General features: G+C 42.6%; 1 protein-coding gene across 4 annotated transcripts in view; it reads left to right on the top strand.

The window, feature by feature from the left end:
* The window catches only part of ADCY8 (adenylate cyclase 8), a 220,095-nt gene that overhangs the window by 101,151 nt on the left and 94,944 nt on the right, over positions 1-24,000 (top strand). For all 4 annotated transcript variants that reach the window (XM_059042851.2, XM_067017164.1, XM_067017166.1 and 1 more), the window contains exons 6-7: positions 3,421-3,579; positions 8,159-8,429. In XM_059042851.2, the coding sequence (XP_058898834.1) occupies positions 3,421-3,579; positions 8,159-8,429 (430 nt within the window). The remainder of the gene's footprint in view (positions 1-3,420; positions 3,580-8,158; positions 8,430-24,000) is intronic.

The raw sequence follows: 24,000 nt of genomic DNA, 5'->3' as shown, positions 1-24,000 counted from the left end.
GTTGCTTCCATGTCCTGGCTATTGTAAATAGAGCTGCAATGAACATTTTGGTACATGACTCTTTTTAAATTATGGTTTTCTCAGGGTTTATGCCCAGTAGTGGGATTGCGGGGTCGTATGGTAGTTCTATTCTTAGTTTTGTAAGGAACCTCCATACTGTTCTCCATAGTGGCTGTATCGATTTACATTCCCACCAGCAGTGCAGGAGGGTTCCCTTTTCTCCACACCCTCTCCAGCATTTATTGTTTGCAGATTTTTTGATGATGGCCATTCTGACTGGTGTGAGATGATATCTCATTGTAGTTTTGATTTGCATTTCTCTAATGATTAATGATGTTGAGCATTCTTTCATGTGTTTGTTGGCCATCTGTATATCTTCTTTGGAGAAATGTCTATTTAGCTCTTCTGCCCATTTTTGGATTGGGTTGTTTGTTTTTTGATATTGAGCTGCATGAGTTGCTTGTATGTTTTGGAGATTAATCCTTTGTCAGTTGCTTCATTTGCAACTATTTTCTCCCATTCTGAGGGTTTTCCATTTTATCTCACAGGTCAGTAGTTTCTGAGTATTTTGACCCCCCATCTTTATCAAAAATGCTTATAATAACTTATAAACTGTATTATTATCTATTCTATCATTATATTCACACATTTAAAACATATACTATAAAACATACATGAAATATGGATTGTTAAGGATAATGATGAAATATACTTTTAAATATTTTAAATTTAATTATAGTGCAAAAATCTTTCTGCTCTCACCATTTTTTAGTGAGAGCAGTGAGTTTCAACCTAACTGATTTTATTTTAATCTTAATAGTTTATGATGCAGAAATGCAAAGGTGAGGTTTCAAATTCAATTTTTTTCTATATCTGGCTTTAATGACCACCAGATTTATGGTCATTTATGCCAAAGTTTTATACATCTTGTCATACATTTTCTTCTTCTCTGATGTCTGTGAGTTGTTCATACAAGCTCATTAGAGGGCAGTAGATTTTTTATATTTTCTAACAAATGGGTTCAAACTCTACCAAAACTCTTCATCTGGAAAATTTTAAAATAGATTACTGCAAGGGAGCAACATCTGCCACCCCAAAATGTGTCTCTTTGGCATGAGGATTATTTTAGGCTGGTGGTTTTTAAGAAACAAAAGGCTCAGAAAGAATGTTTACCTGCTCCGCCTTAACTGCCTAAAAGAATTTAGATTGGCTCTATCCCAGGAAGAGAGCTATCCTCAGAGCCACGACAAGGAATATGAGCTAAACTTAGCAAGGCGGGGTGGGGGTGGGGGAACTTAGCAAGGAGGCCTGTTTGATCAAACCCCTCTCTGCATCCCATTGTCTCTGCAAAGCATGGCAAACATTTGTTTACCAAACTTTTCTTTCCCATCTTCCTGTAAATTGCTTTCCTCCCCTTTGAAGTCCCAAACCCTTGTCCCCTTCTCCTCTCAGCATAGAAGCCTCCATTCCCTAACTTGTCCTGGGGTCTCATTTTTCTTAGGAGGTCCTGTATGCATGTAATTAAATTCAATTTTCTCCTGTTAATCTGTCTCATGTCAATTTAATTCTTAGACCAGTCAGAGGAAAATTGTTTTCCTGCCTGACATTAGTCAATATGCACCTGTGAGAATTTTGATAGTTGACATAACTTAAGTTTGACAACCAAGTTCCCAAAGAGATAGAGACATTTCCAAACTTCCATTTTCAAAATTCTCTCTTCAGACCATGAATTTCTTATGAAAAGCAGTTACTTTCTCACTCCTTCTTAAACCATCCTCTTCAGCTTGGTTAAACAAATTATGCAAGTTTGGTTTCTTCAAAAAATTTGGATATTAATAGCAACCTATTATCACAGAAAAGTTAGAGAGTTTGGAACACTTGCTTTCATGTCAATGAAAAAGGGATAAATCATCTTTATTTTTTTATATTATTTTAATTTTTATTGAGGTATAGTTGATTTACAATATTATATTTCAGGTGTACAGCATAGTTATTCAGTATTTTCACAGATTATACTCCATTAAAAGTTATTACAAGATAATGGCTATGGAACTTCCCTGGTGGCACAGTGGTTAAGACTCCACGGTCCCCATGCAGGGGGCCGGGGTTCAATCCCTGGTCAAGGAACTAGTTCCCACATGCATGCCGCAACTAAGAGTTCGCATGTCACAACTAAGGAGTCCATGTGTCTCAACTAAGGAGCCGGTGAGCCGCAACTAAGGAGCCCGCCTGCTGCAACTAAGACCCGGCATAACCAAATAAATAAATAAATAAATACAATGGCTATAATTCCCTGTGCTATACAACATATCCTTGTTGCTTACCTATTTTGTACATAGTAGTTAAATTAAAAAGCTATGTTGATCATATAAGCTGCCTTAAAGATAAATCATCTTTAAATTTGACAACTCCTTTAACTATTTTGAAGTAAAATAACCACTGGGTTGCTATGTGGCAATGAAGATTTTTTTAGTTCTTCTATTATAGTCTGAGTTATAGTCTACCATTTGAATTTCTTTCTATATAAATGACATCCTTTAACTCTTAAGCTAAAATTGTTTGAAATATTTTGAAAATGAAGAAGGAATGCGTGTGCCCAGAGGAAGCTCCTGATGGTAGAGATCTTCCTCTTCTCTCAAGATGCCTCCTTTGCCGCGCTTACAGTCAGAGGTCAGTCTGACACAGACCCTGTAAGGTGGCTAAAGTCAACCCATATATCAAATTTTGGTAACGATAAGACACAAAAGCTATGGATAGAAGTTGTATCATTGGCATCCTGCTTCCCAACCGTTGACCCAGCTCAGCCCTGGGATGTGAGCACACTACTCCAGAGACCACTGCTCTAAGGAGTCAGGAGGTCAGGAAAGAGTTTTAGACAAGGCAGTGATGGAGTGACAAGGTCACTGTTGTGTTTGTGATAGCCATGTAGAACGTGGTAGAACATGAGCTGGAAGGTGGCCAGGCTGAGGCAGGGACCCCAGACTGAAGCCTGATGGTGGCCTGAACTAGAGTGTTGGTATGAGGAATGGAGAGAAGGAAATGGAATAAAAATTAAAATATTTAGGTTGGAAATGGAGTGTGCAATGAAGTGCAGAATCTGTAATCTATCCCAGGTTTGTACAGTAGTGAGGAGAGAGAGAGATTGATGCCATTCCCTTAGACAGAAGTTATATAGGATGAGCAGGTTTGGGGAGAAGGGTGATAAGGGCCCTTAAACGTTCAGACAAAAGACTAGTAGAGTTTGGAGGAGGAAGGGTATCTTTCTGTTATCAGGAAATCCAAGAAGGCTTCATGGAAGAGGTGGCATATGAATGGACAGGAGTTGAACTTACGGAGTAGGCAAGACCCAGGCTGCCACCCAGGCCAAGGGTGCCTACACTGGCCTTTTACATGTGTCTCTGCATTCACCTATGTCAACAGGTATGTGCGGTCAAGGACGAAGCACGATGTTGACATGCGGATTGGAATCCACTCGGGCTCAGTGCTATGTGGCGTGTTGGGTCTACGGAAGTGGCAGTTTGATGTCTGGTCGTGGGATGTGGATATTGCAAACAAACTTGAATCTGGAGGAATCCCTGGGTAAGCCAAAGCAAAACCCTCTTCTTGCTTAACACTTATCATTTGCTCACTTTGTGACAGTGGCTTTCCCATGTGCGGAATTCAGAAGGATATGTCCAAGAAGCAATTATTTCGGAGGTGACGGAACATTAAAACATCATGCAAATATTGGCCTCAAAACTTTAGTGACATTTGTCATAGGCAATGAGGACGGTGAGATGACACTCAGGTGTTCAGGACCTAGCCCTGCAAATCGTTGGTTTTCAGATTTGATTTTACATTGGAACCAGAAGAGGAACATTTAAAAAATCCTGGTGTTCCAGACCCCAGACAAGTTCATGTAAAGCAAAATCTGTGCAGAATCTATTTTAAGTTCTTAAAGCAATTCTTATGGGCAGCCAGGGTTAAGACTTACAGACCTGCTATATGACCTTACCCTGCCTTTGAAAACTCAGACATATCTCTGAACTTTCCATGATTTGAAATTGTTTGGCTTTGTATTTTTCTGCTTTTTTAATGTCTGTTGTTTCCCCTCCCGATCAATCACAATTTGTAGGAAAAAAAACTCAGCTTACTTTTCCTTTCAATGAGCGAGATAGCCCCCAATTGTAAACACATCTTGAATAGTGCTAAATACCATGAATACATCATATCATTTGATCTCACAGCACCCCACGTGGTAAATCGTGGCTTCCTTGTTTTATTGGGGAGACTGAGGCGCAAAGAAATTAAATGTTACATAAACGCAGCTATTAAGTGCCTCACTTCCCATCACTGTCTTCCATTGTTAATTTATCAGTCCAGTTTGTTCAAGATTGTCCTTTTATTATGAGTCTCCAGTCCCTCTGTGTCCCCAGTGCCTAGCATGATGTATAGAACCGAGGAAGAAGGGAGGGAGGCGTCCAACGCCACGGCATTATGACTGATAGTCTGTAACACGCAGTCATGCAGAATCCATACGCAGTTCGTTAAACCATCAGCAGCTACGCCCTACCTACCCTCAGAGTTTCTGATCGCCGTGTCTGGGATGGGAACCGACAATATGCCTCCCTAACAAGTTCCCAGGTGACGCTGATGCTTCTGGCCTTGGTACCTCATTTTGGGGACTGTTCTCAGCCTTTAGTTGAATGAAACAATGTATATAAAGTCCTTTGCTCAGGAAATAGCTGTGGTTGTAATAACGACCCTATGATGTAGCTGTAGGGTCTTGGAAAGACTCTGCAAGTGAATGTTTTTGTCTCAGTCCAGCACTGCCATCTACCACTGATGGGACTTTAGACTAGTTACTTGGGAAAAAAACGCTTTATCACCTATAGTTGTTGGAAGAATGGAAATTATATGAGATGATCCATGGAACAAAGCACATAGAATACATTTGGCTACAAAGTAACATTGACACAAAATAAGTGTTGCCCAAGCGTTAGATCTTATTTACTATCGTGACTATTATTAGTATATCCTGGCATTTAAAATTATCAGAAAGTGTCAGATTTACCTGACATTCAGTATATGCGAATATCCTCTGAGAACTGACTCATTTCCTTAGAGGGAAATGTAATCCCTAGAGTCTCAGCTGCAAATGCATTACTCCAAAGCTCAAGGTAGTAGCAAGGATGCAAATGAACACCTAAAATCCAGTCTCTATCAGAGCATTTAAATATTGATTAGAACTTCAGCAGAAAGGCCAGGAATAAGTAACGGCAAGGATGTCTTTCACTATGGAAAACATAATGTTGATTTAGGATATGCAAATATTAGTGCCCCAAGCGTTGACAGCAGAATAATAAAATGTAGACTCTAGAGAAAATACCAAATGGGGTGGTATTTAACTTGATTATTTTAAAAGAAAATCAGCCATTAGACTTTACGAAACACGTCCAGGAGTTTCATTTTGCCTGGGAGCAAAAGACAACTTCCAAGCAGCCAGCTCTGAGCTTGATCTGAGACAGACTGGGACATCTATTTGTTTCACGGAAGGTCAAACATCTTTTCTCTTCTCCTAGGTCGACACTACTGAGTTCCTATGTACTGACAAAATTTATCATGAGAATATCTTGTAATTAGCACTTTAATCAAGAGAGCTCAAAACATCTTTCCCATGCTTTTATTTTTAATACAGGCATACCTTGGAGATATTGCAGATTGAGTTCCAGACCACCACAATAAAGTAAATATTGCAATAAAGCGAGTCACACGAATTTTTGGTTTCCCAGTGTATATGTTATGCTAACATTATACCATAGTCTATTACGTGTGCAACAACATTATGTCTAAAGAAATCAATATACATACCTCAATTAAAAAATACTTTATTGCTAAAAAATGCTAACCATCATCTGAGCCTTCAGCTAGTTGTAATCTTTTAGCAAAAGTAACATCAAAAATCACTGATTGGGGCTTCCCTGGTGGCGCAGTGGTTGAGAGTCCGCCTGCCAATGCAGGGGACGCGGGTTCGTGCCCCAGTCCGGGAGGATCCCACATGCCGCGGAGCGGCTGGGCCCGTGAGCCGTGGCCGCTGAGCCTGCGCGTCCGGAGCCTGTGCTCCGCAACGGCAGAGGCCACAACAGTGAGAGGCCCGCGTACCGCAAAAAAAAAAAAAAAAATCACTGATCACAGATCATCATAGCAAATATAATGAAAAAGTCTGAAATATTTTGAGAATTACCTAAATGTGACACAGGGACATGAAGTGAACAAACACTCTTGGAAAGGCTTGCTCAACTCGGGGTTGCCACAAACCTTCAATTTGGAAAAAATGAAGTAGCTGTGCAGTACAAAAAAGGGAAGCACAATAAAACGAGGTGTGCCTGTATCTTACCTCACGTTTGAAATCAATGTCTATATACAAGGATACTTATTTGGAAAACATGCAGAATGTGCCTTAAATGAGCAGAAATGCATTGTTTGTAGTTTCTGTTTCTTTACATGTCCTTTGCAGTGGATTATCCTCTCTGTAAGCAAGAACTTAGCAGGATGGGTAAGGCGGGTAACGAGGGAAAGTAGAGGCAGCACTGAAGAAAATGCATTTGGAAACATCACTTTAAAAAAAATTGTTTCCTTGGATATATTGTTTCTAGAACCCAGAAGCCAAGCAGAGTCTTAAGTATCTACCTTATTCATTCATTCATTCATTTAAAAGAGCACTGAAGTCAGCCTAGGGAAATGAATTTGTGCTGAATCAGGGAGTAGGAAATTGTTGTCTGGAAAACACAGCCTGAGCTTTCTAGGCAGGAAGAATGGCTTGTTCTGAGTTTAGCAGGTGTGAAGTAGCACCTTGAATTTGACGACATGCCAATTACTTGATTAGCTGGAGAGAGTGTCAGAAAACAAGTCTTGAAGTCGCAGGGCCCAGAGAGTGGAGGTCTTAGAGACCTTGTTCAGAATTTAGAGTGTACCCTATAAGCCTTGAGGAGGCATGGAATAAACAACAGAAATAAGATAATGGCATTTTTGAAAATAATCCTAATAATTTAAGGGTTTGTTCTTGTAGCATGTGCAGTGTACCATGCACTGTTTTAACTACTTTACACAAATCAACTCTTAAAATACTCACGAAGACCCTAAAAAATGGGTACTATTATTTTTCCCATTGTTAATGGGTGAGATAACAGACTCATAGAAAGCTTAAATAACTTGCACAAGATCTCTCAGCTAGCAAGTGGCAGAGCTAGGGTTTCAATCCAGGGAATCTGGCCAAAGCATCCATGCTTGTAACCACCAAGCTAGTCTACCCAGACCACAGTGCAGCACAGTAAGTAGTCTGATTGAGTTAGGCAGTTATGAGAACAGAAAAACTCTTGCCCAGAAGGATTTACCTTGTGACATTCCCACAATTCACATCTGATCTTTAAGGCTCTTGATGTCATCTGTTGTTTTGCTAAAAAAGAAATGTGAATCTTGAACTATGATGGCTGATACGAGTCTCTCACCTTGTGAGTGAGCCTAGCCAGCTGCCAGCCTGCACGTATCCACATCTGTGTTCTCTTCTGCTTTCCATATACACATTGCAGGGGAAATTGCATCTTACAGTGGTTTTCCTAAAGGACCCTCCATGTAGCCCTGTGGACTTATAAGACCTGCCTTTGTCCTTAAGAAGATTATAGACAAGTTGAAGAAATAAGGCACAAATATGTGAAAATTGAAAAGATAGGAAAAGTCCCGAAACACTAAGCACTACATTTGCGTGGTGATAGCACAAGAGTTGCCATTGAGCTCAGAAACATTTATGGAACTTGTTTTTCCAAAATAATCAACATGACTGAAAAAAAAATCACTGATTCTTAAAAGTTGCTGGGATCCGGCTGACAGAAGAAAAGCCAAAGGAAGTGCTTAAATGTGGCTCCATGGGTCTGCGATTTATCAGAGGCTACAGCGACCCTTGGGGTGAAGTTGGTGATAGGTACCTGCTCCTCGATTTATGCTTATACTTTTGTTTTCTTTTATTCTTTCTACTTTTTCAGGGGAACAGATACTGTCCTTGAGGACACGTCCTCAGAGCACCCATGCACAGCCCTGATGTTGGGTTTGCACAGGACCGAAAACAGAGATGGCCTTTGCCAGCCACGGCAGGCGTGTAACAACCTATGCTTTGTCCACACAGGAGGATTCACATTTCCAAAGCCACGCTGGACTGCCTCAGTGGTCACTATAATGTGGAAGAGGGCCACGGTAAAGAGAGGAACGACTTCTTGAGGAAGCATAATATAGAGACCTATTTAATTAAGCAGCCTGAGGAGAGTCTTCTGTCTTTGCCTGAAGACATCGTCAAGGAATCTGTGAGCTCCTCAGACGGGAGAAACAGTGGGGCGACATTCACAGAAGGATCCTGGAGCCCCGAACTGCCCTTTGATAACATAGTGGGGAAACAGAACGTAAGTCCTGGCTTCCTTCTTCTGGTTTGCTGTGAATGCATGTGCACCTCCAACCCAGTTGCCTCAGAGAAGACCAATTCATCTTTAACCCTTTCTCTGCTGAGTGCCTTAATCGTAATGGATCAAATGTATCACCTCAGGACAGAATTAACCTACGCATGCCATTTCAGAAAATGCCAGAAATACCAGAGGGTTCCCGCCACCCTCTCCTTTTTTTTTTTTTTTTTGACCTAGCTAAAAATAAATGTCATGTGAAGCTGAATTATAATTTTACCAAAATTAATTACTCATGTTGGAAAAGATAAACCTCATTTTATTAAACTAACAACAAAGGGGGAAGGTCAAGTCCATGCGAATGTAATGTTTTTAGGTAGTTGGCCGGCTAGGAGTACCGAGGTGCCCTCTGAAATTTAAAATCGGGGGGCATTGTTGATTTGGAAATATAAAAGCTGCAAGCGAGGTAAGGATGAGGGCATTCAAGAGTAGTGAGCAATTTCAAAGCTACCCATATAATGCTATTCTTATGTAGTGTGGATTTGCATCTTCCATGAGGGAGAAAAAGCAACAAAGTCAGTACATCAGGTGTACGTTATCAATCATCAGATTATTTTTTTAAGTATATCTTCAAATACCAGAATCACACTAAACCCAGTGAGCTGCTCTGACACTGAGAGGCACCAGAGAACTGCAGCTGATCAAGGGAGAACCAAAGTGGATTCAGAGATGCTCCCCTCTCCAGAATGCTTGTTCAAAGCATGGGCAAAATCACCTGCTCTAACAGGTCTTCCCTTCCCTTCCCTTAGGCCAGGCACATATAGTTGAACTCATGTAAGTTGTGTGACTTCACTGTGCTTTTTTAAAGAAACTAACCCCAAAAAAGCCACTATATAAGACTTGTAAACAGCTTCTGACATCTCCCCGAGCCAAGGAAAAGCTGAGAGTACTATGAAATAAATAGACCAAATTGATAGTGTCTGGAGCTTTATGAAGACATATATGTGTTCATTGTTCTAATAATCCACAGACCTGAACATTTCTCATTAACTTGTCATTAAGAAAAATCTGTCTGCTTAAAGACATTTAAAATGGAAAAGGTTAAAATGCTGAAAGTCTTGCCTCTTTATTCTGCATCTGAGAGATTGATGGGGCGCTCTGAGGCCAGGTTAACCTCGGTTTCCTTCCAGCTCTATGTGAAGGAGCTAAGGCTCAATGCATGGACCCCATTCACTGGACAAAGATGCAGATTGAACCCTTGAACCCAGCCCGCATGCCTTGCAAGAGTCTACCCTTAGGTCTTTAATATTCTTTTGTGAGTGTTTACTTTCCCCCCAAATTATTATGCCTACACAAGTCATCACTGATTTCAACGCCTACCTCTTTCCATCCCTGAATTGGTACGCATGGTACAATTTGCTATTATAGAATATGACAGTCTTAAATACTTCCTGGAGTTGGTGCATGCCCAGCGGAAAGTACCCTCTGTTTCCTCCGCCTAGTGTTAGCTTGAGCCTGAATGCTGCTTATTTTAAAAACATGCATGCCTCACCCTGAACACTTCAATAATTCTGCATAAAGTTTTCTCTCTTGGCTTTTTGTTTTTCTTTTTCTTTTTGGTCTTTCCTTTTGAAAAACTCTGTCCGTTTAAGCCGATTGTGGAAATGGGGATAATTCCTAATTGTTCTAATCTCAGTGTGTACCTATCCTTGCTGCTAGGAATTGAGAACCCAGAAGAGAGGTAGAGCTGCTTGGTTTTAATTCATGATTGATTGATCTGGTAGAATTATTTAGGAATACTGGAAATATCTATCTGCTGATTTCCTAAAGATATTTACTGATGTCCTCAAGTAGTTTTTATAAAAGATGCCATTATTAGTCAAAGATGATTATTCCTGGTGTTTAACCATATACCATATATTTCTTATGATGCCTGAGTTTTACCTGTATTTGCCATCTTCAACATGAATAATCTCAATTTTTGTTGATGTCTTCAGACTTAAGAGCCAATGAATGTATGCTGATATTCATAAATAACCAAGTGGCGCTAATAACATTTTGGAAATGATTGAGTCAATTTCAATGGTCACAAGCACCAGAGTTGCACTTATGCTTAGCTCTGGAAGTCAGCGAGCCATATGTGCAATTCAGAGACATAATGTGTCCCTGGAAGAGATCAAAACTGGTCTGGCTGAGCCTGTGCTCTGCCAAAACACCCAGTCAATAGCACAGAAAGCCCAGACCATCTGAGTGTTTGCATAACACAGATAAAACATACTAATGCTTCATTGGGGATTTGCTAGCTAAATTGGCCAGATGTTTTCGTTTCTATTGATTCACAAAGTATGCTTTGAAATATTTTTAATGACATTGGTATGTCATGCCATAATCTGTGCTATATAGACAGCAGATGTTCGGATAGTTGCATTCTCATGTATTCATTCATTCAATAAAGATTAATTGAGCATCTGTTGCATGCCAACTACTGCCAGTAATAAAAGAAAAAGAGGGACAGAGGAAAGAAACACTTTAGAGATAAAGTCAGCCGGTAGTGTATATGCTTCATGAAGACAGGAATTGTATCTGTTTCCCTTATCACTATTTAGTCCATAATTAGAACAATACCTGGTAAGTAACAGGACTTTGCTTGCAGTTTGCTGAATTAATTAATTAAATGATAGATGTGGGTGGTACAGGAGAAGACCCAGTCAAGTTTGACTTCCAGGTTCTTTGCTTGGATGTGACTGGTTAGATGGTAGAACTGCCCACTGAAATAAAAAATAGTGGAATGGAAGGAGATTGGGTGAGAAACACTAAGAATTTAGTTTAGGATGTGTTAAACTTGAAATGCCTAGGAGAGGTCCAGGGAGAGATATCCAAAAGGCTATTGAACACACACTTCTGAAGCTCAGGCATGAAAAAACTATGCAAGGGATGTGAGTCTGGCAGCATTTGAGTGCTAGATGAAGCCATGAGAATGAAAGAGAACTGCAAGGAGTATGTAAAATAAAACACTGAGAAGGTACAAGACAGACCTATAGGAACAGCAGACGGAGGTGAAGGAGAGTCCAGATCCCACGACAGGGGCAGACAGAGGAAGCAGAGGGACCAGAAGAGGGTTTTAGGCAATGTGGCTTCATGGAAGCCTACAGGGCAGAGCATTTCGAGAGGAGCGGGGTGATCAGCACGTCAGATGTGGCCAAGAGGTGCAGTAAGATGAAGACTGGAAGCTGCCAGTGGGAATTGGATCGGCAAACATCATTGGCAGGAGACAGATTTGACACGGTGGTGAAGTCAGAAGCCAGACTGTCCCAGTTGATAAGCGAGAGCTCTGGATTTCCGAGAACCCCAACTCTATCCCAGTCGCCTCTCTGCTCCCCATTTCAAGGGTCTGACCTGAAATGTCTGCCCCTAAAAATGCCTGAAATACCGGCTGTTGGTCTTGAAGAGGAAGCTGCGTTTTCAGAGTTTGCTGCTTCAGTGATAAGCTGCTGAGTATCTAATTGTCCGTGTTCCGTCTTGACCTACAGGAAACCACAGGCAGTGGTTTGCAGGAGCAAGAGAAGTCACTTAGAATTACTGCTGGCCCCTATCCGAGTCTTCCAGTCCGTGTCTATGCCTGAAGATAACCTCTTGTTTTTTTTTTTTTTTTTTTTTTTTTGCTGTATGCGGGCCTCTCACTGCTGTGGCCTCTCCCGTTGCGGAGCACAGGCTCCGGACGCGCAGGCCCAGCGGCCATGGCTCACGGGCTTAGGTGCTCCGCGGCATGTGGGATCTTCCCGGACCAGGGCACGAACCCGTGACCCCTGCATCGGCAGGCGGATTCTCAACCACTGCGCCACCAGGGAAGCCCTAACCTCTTGTTTTTGATGTTGTACATCGTCCCAGCCCTTATGATCTGTGTCCAGTTAAGCTAGAATTGTTGGTCTGACCCACTCTTGGACCCCCTGAGCACTTATGCTTTGCATCCCTGACTCCTGACACGGGCCAGAGTTCTGCCCACTGATTTCGTATCCTGGATCCCTGAATCCTGGCTCAGATACCCGTGAGCCTTCCTACGCTCTGAGCCTCTGAGTGGAATGAAATTAAGAAAACTAGAAGGCAAGAAGCTTATGATCACAGGTGGACTCTTGAAATGGAAGGTTACAAAAGTAGAAGTAGGTAGTTGAAGTATACCAAAAGTGAACATTTTTGACATGGGGGAGGATGTCCAGAAATTTCAAGGCTGAGTCGTTGGAATGAGTCGTCAAAATGGTCATTGAATCTCTCAGAATAAAGACAAAATTTGAGATGAAAATGAAGACTTAAGAAGAGGGTCCTCATATGAAAGATTGTGTTTTCCCCCCTTCTGGTTGCATGCTACAACTAAAATCTATTTGTAAGCTTGAGCTCTTGTTCATTCAATTATTTAACAGATGTTAGTATTCCAGATGCTGAGGATCAAGTAATGAGAGGACAGACTTGGTCCCTGTCCTGCAAGAGTTACATTTTAAGGGAGTGGAGAATGCAGACAGTTAACCAAAACACAAAAGTTCTGAGAAGGAAATATAGATGGATATATGACTAGGGGGCAGATAGAATTACTGCAGATAGGGTCATCAAGAGACCTTTGAAAATGTGACTTGAGTGCCGAAAGGACTCTGCATTTGAATAATCAGGAAAAGAGCATTATAGATAGAGGAAACGGCTAGTGCAAAGGCCCTGGGGTGGGAAAAATTTGGTATGTTAGAGCAAAAAGGCCCAAGTGGCTAGAGCATAGTGAGTAGGGAAAGAAGGAATACAAGGTGAAGTTAAAGGAGACAGACATCGATCTTGAAAACCTAGTCGACTTTGGATTTTATTCTAAGGGAAGTGATAGAAATATTTTAAGCTGGCCAGTGACATGATCGGATTTAGATGTTTAAAAGATCACTTTAGCTGCCTGTGGAGAACGCATTGTAGGGACCAAGAATGGACTCCTTAGACAAACAGCATCTTTACTTATGATTTACAGGAGGATACCAAAGGGTGAAGCTTTTATGTCGCTATAAAGTGTATTGTGTAAGGATATGAATCATTTTAACTTGATTTTTATGACAAGTGATAATGCCAAGAGAGGTGGAGCCACTCTTTTAGAAGCAACCCCCCTTTTAGAGCCTGGGTGCTGTCCCTCATATGTTGAGAAATCATCACCATTGTCTCATCTATCCCTTTCACATTGATCACGGCATCAGAACCTAGGCATTTTTCTATTACTCCTCCAGACCTTTTACAAGAATCACCTGGGGAAAAGTACACACTTGGTACTTGCATTTTCTATATTAGTTGTTTCTGCAGAGTAGAAGTCATTTGGTCATTATTGTTATCATGAAGTTCATATGTGCACTGTGAAGATTGAAAACACAAAAGAAATTTCTGTACAGGCAAACCTCAGAGATATTGCAGGTCTGGTTCCAGACCACCACCATAAAGCCAATATCCCAATAAAGCAAGTCACACTGATTTTTGGGTTTCCCAGTGCATACAAGTTATATTAACACTACACTGTAGTCTATTAAGTGTGCAATAGCGTTATATCTAAAAAAGCAATGTACGCAAGTGTAATTAAAAAACACTTTGTTGCTAAAAAATGCTAACCATTGAGCCTTCAGCAAGTCATAATAGTAACATCACAGGTCACTGATCACAGATCAGCATAACAAATATAACGATTATGAAAAAGTTTGAAATATTGTGAGAATTACCAAAATCTGACACAGACATACCGAGTAAGCAAATACTGCTTTTTAAAATGGCACCAATAGACTTGCTCGGTGCAGGCTTGCCACAAACCTTCAATTTGTAAAGCTCGCAGTATCTGCAAAGCGCAATAAAGTGAAGCGTGATAAAACAAGGTATGCCTGTGTTCTGCACAACAAGACAGAGAAATCAAATGTGCTTCATTGCCAGGAATATAGATAAATATCCACAGCATCATTCACGCTAGTAGAAGCAGAGAGCTTGGGCCAGGTACCATGTTGGAAGCATTGCTCATATTCTTTGCATTTCATTCTCACATCAACCTTACTGGGTAAGGGTGACATGCCTGTTTTACAAGTGACAAAATGGCGATTTAAGAGATCAGCTAATTCCCTGAGGGATATACAGTGAAGGAACAACAGAACTGGAATTAGAACCCAGTTATGTCTGACTCCAAAAAACCACACCCTCTCCGTCAGGCTGCATTGCCTCCCCCTTTGATACGTGCCGGGTTTCTACCTACTACCGTGTTTCCTGGTCAGTTAGTATTAAAAGGTTGTGTGCATGTGTGTGCGTGTGTGTTTCACCCTCTGAAGCTAGGTCACTCTCTCAACAGGGATATTTAGAAATTTTCTGTGAAAGCTCCAGGAAAGGACCAGCTTCTCCTCCAGGTAGCGTGAGCAAACCCCTCACATCTCCTACCCTGAGTGTCCTGACGTGATCATCGTTTGCATGGAAAGGGCTAAGCAGGGCAGTCGCTCAAGTCCACCCAGGAATAAAACAATCATTTGATTTAGTCACACTTAAGACGGCAGAATGTTGACACCCGAAGAAAAGGAAATGTGTAGGGAGTGGGGCTGGCCATGGTGGAAAGCAGGCTGTAAGAACATATTTATGTTACTATGTTTTTATCAGTCCCAGCTGGGACTTTTCTTAGATCCTGTTTTCTGTATCCACTGGAAGAAAAAATTCTCATCTGATTGCCTTGCTGATCAAAACCATGTTGAGCTGATGCTGAGAGCCGTTTCCTCAGAGTAGACCAGTTAGTCCTGTAAGCTGTGCGTCTCATGATCTTGAGGCAAACCTCTGCAGGACCCCCAATTTGCCCATATGAGAGTGGGAGGGGCCAGAATGGAAACCCAAGAGAACTGAGTTATGGCCCTGATTCCTCCACTTACTATTGCAAGGCCTTAGGGAGCCACGCCTCCCCTCCAGACCCCAGTGTTCCTATCCGTACAATGCCAGAACTGGACTGGATGTTCGCATCACTTCCTTCCAGCTCCAGCGCTGCCCATTCCGTTTCTCAGCCTCAGACGCATGCTGGCAGAGTCTGTTGCTACACTGGTGAGTTACCTCCTGCCACCCAAAGCCCAGAGAACCAAATAATTCCCTGGAAAGTAATGGGGATATCCAGTTTACAATTTTCCTCGTGTAACAATTCAGCATTAACTGTCATCCTAATGAACTGTCTTAAAATATTAATAGCAAATCAGAAGCAAGAGTTAAAGCAAAAAAAAGTGACTGAGGTAAAAATCTCACCTTGCTAGGGGATGAAATTTGCCCTTTCTCTCAGCATTCTGGAAAACTGCATTTTGCACCAAACGAAACATCATTATAAACATCATGACATTTTGCCATCTCTCAGAGTCCTGGTTTCAGCATGATCATTACGTTCTCCTGTTGAGAAATATTGATCACTAGGGTTTGATTTCCTTCCTTCTGTTTCTGTCCCTAAAGGTGGGGTGCAGACTAAGTGGCTGACCCCTTCTTTTTGCATATAAAAGCCCAGAAGACAAAGAGCACTCTTAATTCAAACTCATTTTACTTTTATCATTTGACTTGGGCAAGTCAGTCCCCACAAGACGTTCGTTTGTTTCCTCATCCATTCAGCCACCGATTACTCAGCTACTTAATGAACTACAGTTGGCCAACCACTGTGCTGGGTGCCGAGAACGGGAAGATGCAGAAGGGGGTCCAAGCTGTCAAGGAGCTCACAGTCCAGTGGTATTACTAACAGGGCAACGGGCTCAGTGGAGATCGCTGTCTTTCTAGCAGGACCGCATATTGATCGCGGGTAATCAGGGAAGACCTTCCCGAGGAAATGAGTGTGAAGCTGAGATCTAGAGACAAGCAGGCATGAGGCCAACAATGAGGGAACACGACCCCAGGAGGAGGGAAACAGCAAGGCCACCATCTCAGCCTGGATTTCTGCTCCTCAAGACCAAACCACGTGCTTCTCTTTCCCCTCAGAGAACTCTGACCTGAAATGTCTACCCCTAAAAATGCCTGAAATACTGGCTATTGGTCTTGAAGAGGAAGCTGTGTTTTCAGAGTTTGCTGCTTCAGTGATAAGCTGCTGAATATCTAACTGTCCGTGTTCCGTCTTGATATACAGGAAACCACAGGCAGGTTTTTCTCCATAGGTCATTTCTTTTGAACCATTTTAACATCAGATGAAGTTCTGATGTTCATTGGGTGGGACACATCTGTAGGCTTTCGGGGTAGAGGGCTCTGGACATTTCCCTGAAGTCCATCTGCACTCTTCCCGTAACGTGGCTCTTACAGACAGCAGAACCCCCCAGCCTGCTTTTAGCCCTGACTCTGAAGATAGCAGCTGGGTTCAGCCAGGAAGAGTCATTAGAGGGACCTGGTTTTTCACCGTCTTCAGAAAGGCAAATGGATTTGAAGCCTTCCAGAGAGCGTTGAGTGGATTAAGTAGGCAATTTGATCCATTAACTTTCTCTGAAGTTCCAGAGGTAGACTAAGGTGGACAAGATAAAGGTAGAGAGCAGTTTGTGGCTCACGTGGAACTGCAGCTCTGGAAACGAGCCTTTAAGTTGGCACAAGACACAGCCCGTGGTTACCCCATAGCCAACAACTGGCTGAAACTTTGCTAAACTAGTTGGACTCTTCTTTTACCAGGGATTGACTAGTTTTGGGGGGAGCCATAGACATCTGACGAACTGGAACCAATGAATGCAACGGTATTTTAAATATGTGAAGATAAGTGTATAATATTCTAAATGTGTGAAGACAGATAGGAAGAGAAGAGCAAAAATCTGGACTTTTTTCTGACTTATTTCCTCACCTTGAAAAAATAGAACTGGGATTTAAGTTTTATTAAACTTAATGCCAGTTTTGCTGTGAGTGGGCTGAGAGGTGTCACTGTAAAAGTTCTTCATTGAGCTATGTCAGGATTTTCCCATCTTTTCTCCACCAAGAAGACCTTTCATTTCTCTGACCCGGTACAATTCATATGTGTTAAGGTTTTTCTCTCCAAAGAAAATTGCATTTGTATTTCCCCCTTTTTAAATATTAGCACATGTGTCACCAGCCACCATTGCTGCTGCTCTGCACAAGGAAACGAATGGTACCACTGTAAGGTGATTCAGTTCCAGCCCAGAGCAGAGACACTTGATAGTTTTGTTGGCATGACCCGCCTCCTCTTGGCTCTTTGTGTGTGTACTTATTTTTCCTTCGCCTACGGTCTAAAAGGAGTTACAGTCGTAATTCCTTGGGTATTGATGGAACTTGAAAGACCCTCACATCTCAAGGATCTCCAAACTACTACTGTGAATTCCAGGTTATGAACCACTAGATTCCATTGTGTCTTTCCCACTTGATGGCCTTTATATCACCTTGAGTCCCTTCAAGGATCTCTTCACACCCTGAGATGATAAGGGCTCTGTATACGTCGTACGTGGTAGCACCCACTCAGGAGTCCATGACTTCAGAGTACTTAGATTCTGACTGTTCTTAAGTGATAAACTCAGGAACAAATATTTAGGAATCATGACAGCCAAGAAGAGCTACACTGATTAGATGAATCCAATAGAAAAGTGTGTGGTAGAAAAGTTAGGATAAGAGGGAGTAGAAGCCGCTAAGCAGTTTCTTCTTTTCCCAGTTTTGTCTCACCGCTGTTACCCTCCAGGATTCTTGGCCTCCTTAGTCAATAGAAGTTGATCAGAGGCCAGACAAGAAATTCAGGCAAGGCTTTATTGGGGCCCCTGCTGCAGCAGCCGGGAGAGAGAACAAGTAACAGCTTCCCTTGCTTGCTGGCTCCCGGGGGCGGGGGGCATGAGCTCGTTCCTTATATGGGGTGAGGGTAGGGCTGTGTCCAGGGGTCGGGGCCGGGGGGCTAGCTTAGGTGTTTTGCCCACTCCTTAGGTGGTGTTGTGCGCAGGGGGCATGTGCAGTACCCCACTTTTCTCCCGACCCCCTGTTTTTGCTCCCTGCTCTTCAGAAGTGGCATGGGCTTTTTTTTTGGTCTTTTTTTAATCTTTTGTCCCGAACTGGCCTCAACTGGGCAGGCACGCAGTTATTTTTAGTCCCATATAGTTTCTTTGTATTTTGTTGCTGGAGGAGAGGTTTGTCCGGGTGCGAGCATTGCAGCACTGCAGCAAAGGGTCCCACATCCCAGCCGGTCTCACCATCCCTGGGGAAAGGTTAAGAGAGGCTGCATTCTTGAAGGCCAGTAATGTGAGCTCCATTGAAGCCAAATGCAGGAAAGCATCAATCACGAAACTCTTAATCAGTAAATTGTATAATAAGACCTATAGCCTTAAAGCACCAAATATGAGCAATTTATCAGCAACTCTTGATGTATACTTATGTCATAGTCCTAAACGAAAAGAGTTACTTCAGAACCTAAAAAGAGATTAGGTAACTCTTATATTTCAGTTTTCTCCAAATTTCTGTTAAGTAAACAATCAGAACCTAAAAAAAGATAAAAGTTAGGGAACTCTTATATTTCAGTTTTCTCCAAATTTCTGTTAAGTAAACAAAGACACACATATAAACGTGCACACACATGCGCGTGCACACCCCCCCCCACCCACACACATACACACACTCATTTTCCCCATGGCGTTGATGTTTCTGAAAAATCTACATCTTTGGTGTTCACAAGGAAGCTGAGTATCTGAAGTCCTGATATATGCTCATTGATTTATCTCCTGAGCTGAAATGATCTGATCGCCGAGACAATCCGTCGCCAGCTCAGGAGATCACTTGGTCACGTGGGTTAGTAACCACCCCTCCAGACACAGCCTGTGACATCTTGGCCCAGTCATTTCAGGGCTGTGAGCACTTTGATTCTCACCTGTCCCGTGGCCCTGTAAACAAGTCACTGATGTGTCAGCCTCTCAACCCTGCCCCCCTGCCCAGGCCCACCCCCTCCCTCTCACCCACTCCCCCCAACCCTGAGATGAGATCAGTGCTGGCGTTCGCACATCTGCTCCGCACATTACTATGGATGTGATATTTTAAAAGCTAAGAATTCTATTTTGGCAACTTGCCTCAAACCATGCAACTTCAAAGAGGCCACATCTAACTGGATGTGCCAACTTCTGTTTCAGCCAGTTCTGCAGCAGTTTAGCAACGATTTTTGATTAAAAATGGCTCTAGCGTGTAATGACTAAAGTACAATCACATTCCCAAACTGAGATGAGCATCTTTCCGAGGAATTCAAAGGATAAAGTCAGAGTTAAGGGATCCTGAATTAGCTAATAGAGGACTGGTCAAACAGAGCCAGACAGGCTTCTGGCAGGACAGAATCAGTGTCAGATACTCCTTGTCCTGGGCTAACCTGGCTCTGAGGTCCTTGGACCAGACCTTGGGGACAAAATCTGGAATGCTAGAAATTCCCTCTGTGGGCTCTGAGTCCCCTTATTTTGAGAGCTCGGTCCAGTCACCTGGAATTGTGGTTAGCCCGGAAGTTCAGCCACAACTGACCATCTGCCCACCCCTCATCCAAAGAGAACCGAACCAGTGTGTCTGCGTCCAAAGCCAGTAGCCACTCGTAGGATGAACTGAAGCAAAGAGCAAGGCATTTAATGACAGAGAAAGTACACTGGGAAAGGAGCCGAGCATATCTGGGACCTAAACCCCCAAATAAATAAACTTCTTTCATGATCCACCTTATCAATATTAGTCAAAAGGTCAAGAGTAAAGTGGTGGGATTCAAATCAATAGCCAGCTAGTAAATGCTTATTGTGGGATCTGCCAGAACTCGGGGTACCTCCTCTGTCATTGTTTTGTTCTCTTAATCATAAACAGTTTGACATTTCAGACCACAGAGTGACAAAGGCCAATCAAAGGAGTTTACACATCCTTTATTCCCTATCCAATGCAGCATCCAGACAATATTTGCAAACTTCCAGTTCTGCCCCAAAGCGGGAAGCCGTGATCGTCCAGATAGCCTGGGCCCCAGATATATTGTTTGCTCACAGTTGAGCATTGGGAACCGGGCTACAGAAGGTGCTGGAATCCTGCAGCAGGCTGGCGGGAAGTGTCTGGGCTATTATTTCAGCAGAGTGGACATTCTGACCCTTGTTATTTCATTTACTGGAGCAGAAGCCATGGGCTTGTTGTGAAAATTACTTAAACCTCTTCCTGTAGTTGTATTCACTAGACCTCCTCCCACAGTGAGATCTCAAAAAATATTCTTTTGCTTTGTGTGGAAGATAGATTACGATGGCATAAATATCTAAAAAAGAAAAGAGAGAGTAAGTAGTATCCCTAACTAAAAACACCATCAGGCATATGTAATTTTCGTTTCCTCTCGGTACAGACAGGAAAAGTTGTGACAATCTCGGCTGACACCTCTTGCTTATGAAGAATGGTCTAATTCACTAGCACCTCCATTTTTATAAGAAGGAAACATTGTGTGTGATGGGTTCTGGGAAGCCCCGTGTGGATATTTTCCCAGGGCCCACCCCCAACTCGGTGTTTGCCCAAAGACCACTTAAAACCTTTTACCATGCACATCCAAGGCAATCTCTGCTCCCCTATCCCTAGATTTGAGGGGAAAAAAATAATTGTGCCACTTTCAAGCACAACAAGCGTCCTTTCTGAGACCTGAATGCCAGTCATTGGGGACTAGATCACCTCAAAGCTGTCCCAAGTGAGCTTTCATAGAAAGAGCACAAAAATAATTGTTTAAAAAAAGGAGGAGCCTTCTCTTCTGGGCGTTAGTTGGGGGTTTAATAAACAGTAGAGAAAATATAGCTCTAATGTGTGCACTTGGGGGCCCTTATTCAGGCTTAGCTTTTGTTCCTGGTGATTTTTCTCAAGTCGCCCTATAGTTGTAGGACACAGGAAGTGGGTTAGGGACTGAAAGATAAAATCCCTGCCTTTTCCACAACCCAAACCCTGCAGGCAACAAGCTTGAAATGGAGCCACAGAGGCCTCCAAAGGAGGCCCGGGGAGATGCTGCCATAGAGACAATGGAAGGATGCTCCAGGAGTGAGCTGAGGAAGCTGATGGCCCTACCTGCTTTTGAGTGCAGACTCCAGCCTGAGACTGGAAGCAGGCAGAGTCTTGGGAGAGGATAAGCCATCTCGGCCTGAAAGATGGAGGCTGCTATGAGGCTCTGAGCCTGTTGAACTGGGCATCTTCTCTGGGTCTTTCCCAAGCAGCAAGAAGCTGGCCTACAATGCAGGATCTCAATCACAACTACCTATAGCTAAATCTCAAAACTGCTATGTCCATCTCCCAGAGAAGCTAAAAGATGAGGCCCTTTCACTGATGACTTTAACCTTACGCTTTATGCTGGTTCATGGGAAACACTCAAGCTGATGTTAACGCAGGCACTGGTCCCAGAAAAGGCTGTAAGTTAGTGCTTTCCCATCTGTGACCTCTGGTGCCCTAGCAGCCAGCACCAAGAGGTAGTAGTAGGGAGGCATTTTCTGGATTCCAGAAGCCTGAGTAAAACCTCATATTGACATGCACCATAAGGCTGCCTTTCCAGGCTCTCGCTCTTGGCTGGAATTCTCTTTTGGAGTTGTGATAATGCCTTTTATCCCCTGCTAGTCAAAAACTAGGCATCTGATTGAATAATAGGAAAACAAAGTACTCTTATTTAATACATACAATTTGGTAAGCAGAGTCTCTCTAAATTTGAAGTCCATTTGTGGGAGAACAGGAAAAACGTTAACAGGACTTTTCGGTAGCAAGAGATGGACAACAATGCCTGAGGAAGAGTCTTACATAGCCATCCAGCCTTTCATTCATTCATTCATTCATTCATTCATTCCAAAAGTACTTGTTAAGAACCTACCATATTTGCCAGATGCTGGAGATTTAGTTATGGATAAAACACAGTGCCCGACCCTCCAGGAGATCAGAGCCTAGAGGAACAGACAAATACACCAGAAGGCCATTACAGCACATCACAGTAACTGCTGTGCTAAGGATACGTGCAGACTCAGAATAGGCTTCCTGGAGAAAGAGATGTCTGAATTGGTTTTTTTTTTTTTTTTTTTTTTTTGCTGTATGCGGGCCTCTCACTGCTGTGGCCTCTCCCGTTGCGGAGCACAGGCTCCGGACGCGCAGGCTCAGCGGCCATGGCTCACGGGCTTAGTTGCTCCGCGGCATGTGGGATCTTCCCGGACCAGGGCACGAACCCGTGACCCCTGCATCGGCAGGCGGATTCTCAACCACTGCGCCACCAGGGAAGCCCTGAATTGGTTTTTAAAGAAGCAGTCGGACTTGCAGCCTAGCTGCCACACATTCAAATGCATAAAATGTAATAGACTAACTGTGTAATAGGTCATATACTGTGGTAGGTGCCTTGGCCCCAACACAAGGTCAGATGTCGTTTGCATTGGGTCTGATTCTGTACAGTAGTATATACTCAGCGTATGGACAAGCTGGAAAGGATTGTGCCATATGTGGAAACCATGTGACCTGTGAAGTGACTGGGAAAATTGAGGGCATTAGCCCGTGGAAGAAAACTCTGGAGGGGGGTAAATAGATCTTATTCAGAGATCAGAAACACATCCACTGGGTGAGGGTTGTGAACAAAATCAGGGAAGAACTTTAGAGTACTGTCTCCCAAATGGTATTCCATGGAATGTGTAGAGGAGATTCGAGCAAAAACTGTTTTATGGTTATAAAAGTTTGGAAGATGCAGAGTTTAAAAGTCTTACTTATGTAGAACTTATCTGTGCTTTTATTTCAGTAACGTGTACCCTGAGACTCCAATAGGAGGATATAAGAATTTTTTCATTCAACAAACAGGTACTGACTGAGTGCTTACTTAGCACCAGGCACTGGCGTAAGCACACTCCAAACAAAAAGAGACAAAATCCCTTCTCTCTCCGAGAGCAGTGAGAACAGATGGCAGTAAACAAACAGTGGATCCACATTTCCTAAATCCATTGGTCCACAGAACCATTTTGCAAAGATACATCCCTTCCTTCCTGTGTTCCTTGGAACAAAATTTTGGGGAAAGAGTTAATTAAGAGGATCTAGTGATGGAAGAGAGTGATGATTTCCCCAGATTCCAACACCGAAACTATGTAAGCTGCTTTACAATGTCCACAGGGATGCTTTAGAGGGTGTTTTGGTATTGGAATATGTGATCCAAAAGAGGTAAAGTGTTTTTGACTCAACAAAACTGGATGTTTCTAGAGAGTACACTTTCAGCCTGAAATCTTGCAAGGAATAATTGATTTGCTGACCCAAACGGATTAAGGAATACAAAGGGTATTGCTATCCATGAAGCAACAGGACCTGTTAAAAAAATTTAAAAAATAAAAAAAATAAAGTAGGTTGTTAGTGCGTACATAAATTAAAAAAAAAAAGATTCCCAAAGGAAAGTCTTCTGGTCATAAACCAAATGATGAGCTTAAGAGGATTTATGATTTCCCCCACCCCATTCAAATGCAGTTTACAAAAGATACGTGGATGATAATTTTCACCAGAACCCCCAGACTCGCAGGCAAGACCTTATGATCAGAAACTTGGGTTCAGAAGGGGCTCTGGTTTTCATTTGGGCTTTGATCTGTGTTAAGCACCTGTGAGTAAGGAAGTAATTGAAATGCCTGAGGGGGGGCATGGATCTCAGTTAGGATAA

Source organism: Kogia breviceps, chromosome 17 (genome assembly GCF_026419965.1).
Source record: "Kogia breviceps isolate mKogBre1 chromosome 17, mKogBre1 haplotype 1, whole genome shotgun sequence".
Lineage (NCBI taxonomy): Eukaryota > Metazoa > Chordata > Mammalia > Artiodactyla > Physeteridae > Kogia > Kogia breviceps.
The sequence above is the reverse complement of the archived record's forward strand: the minus strand, read 5'-3'. Positions and strand labels throughout refer to the sequence as shown.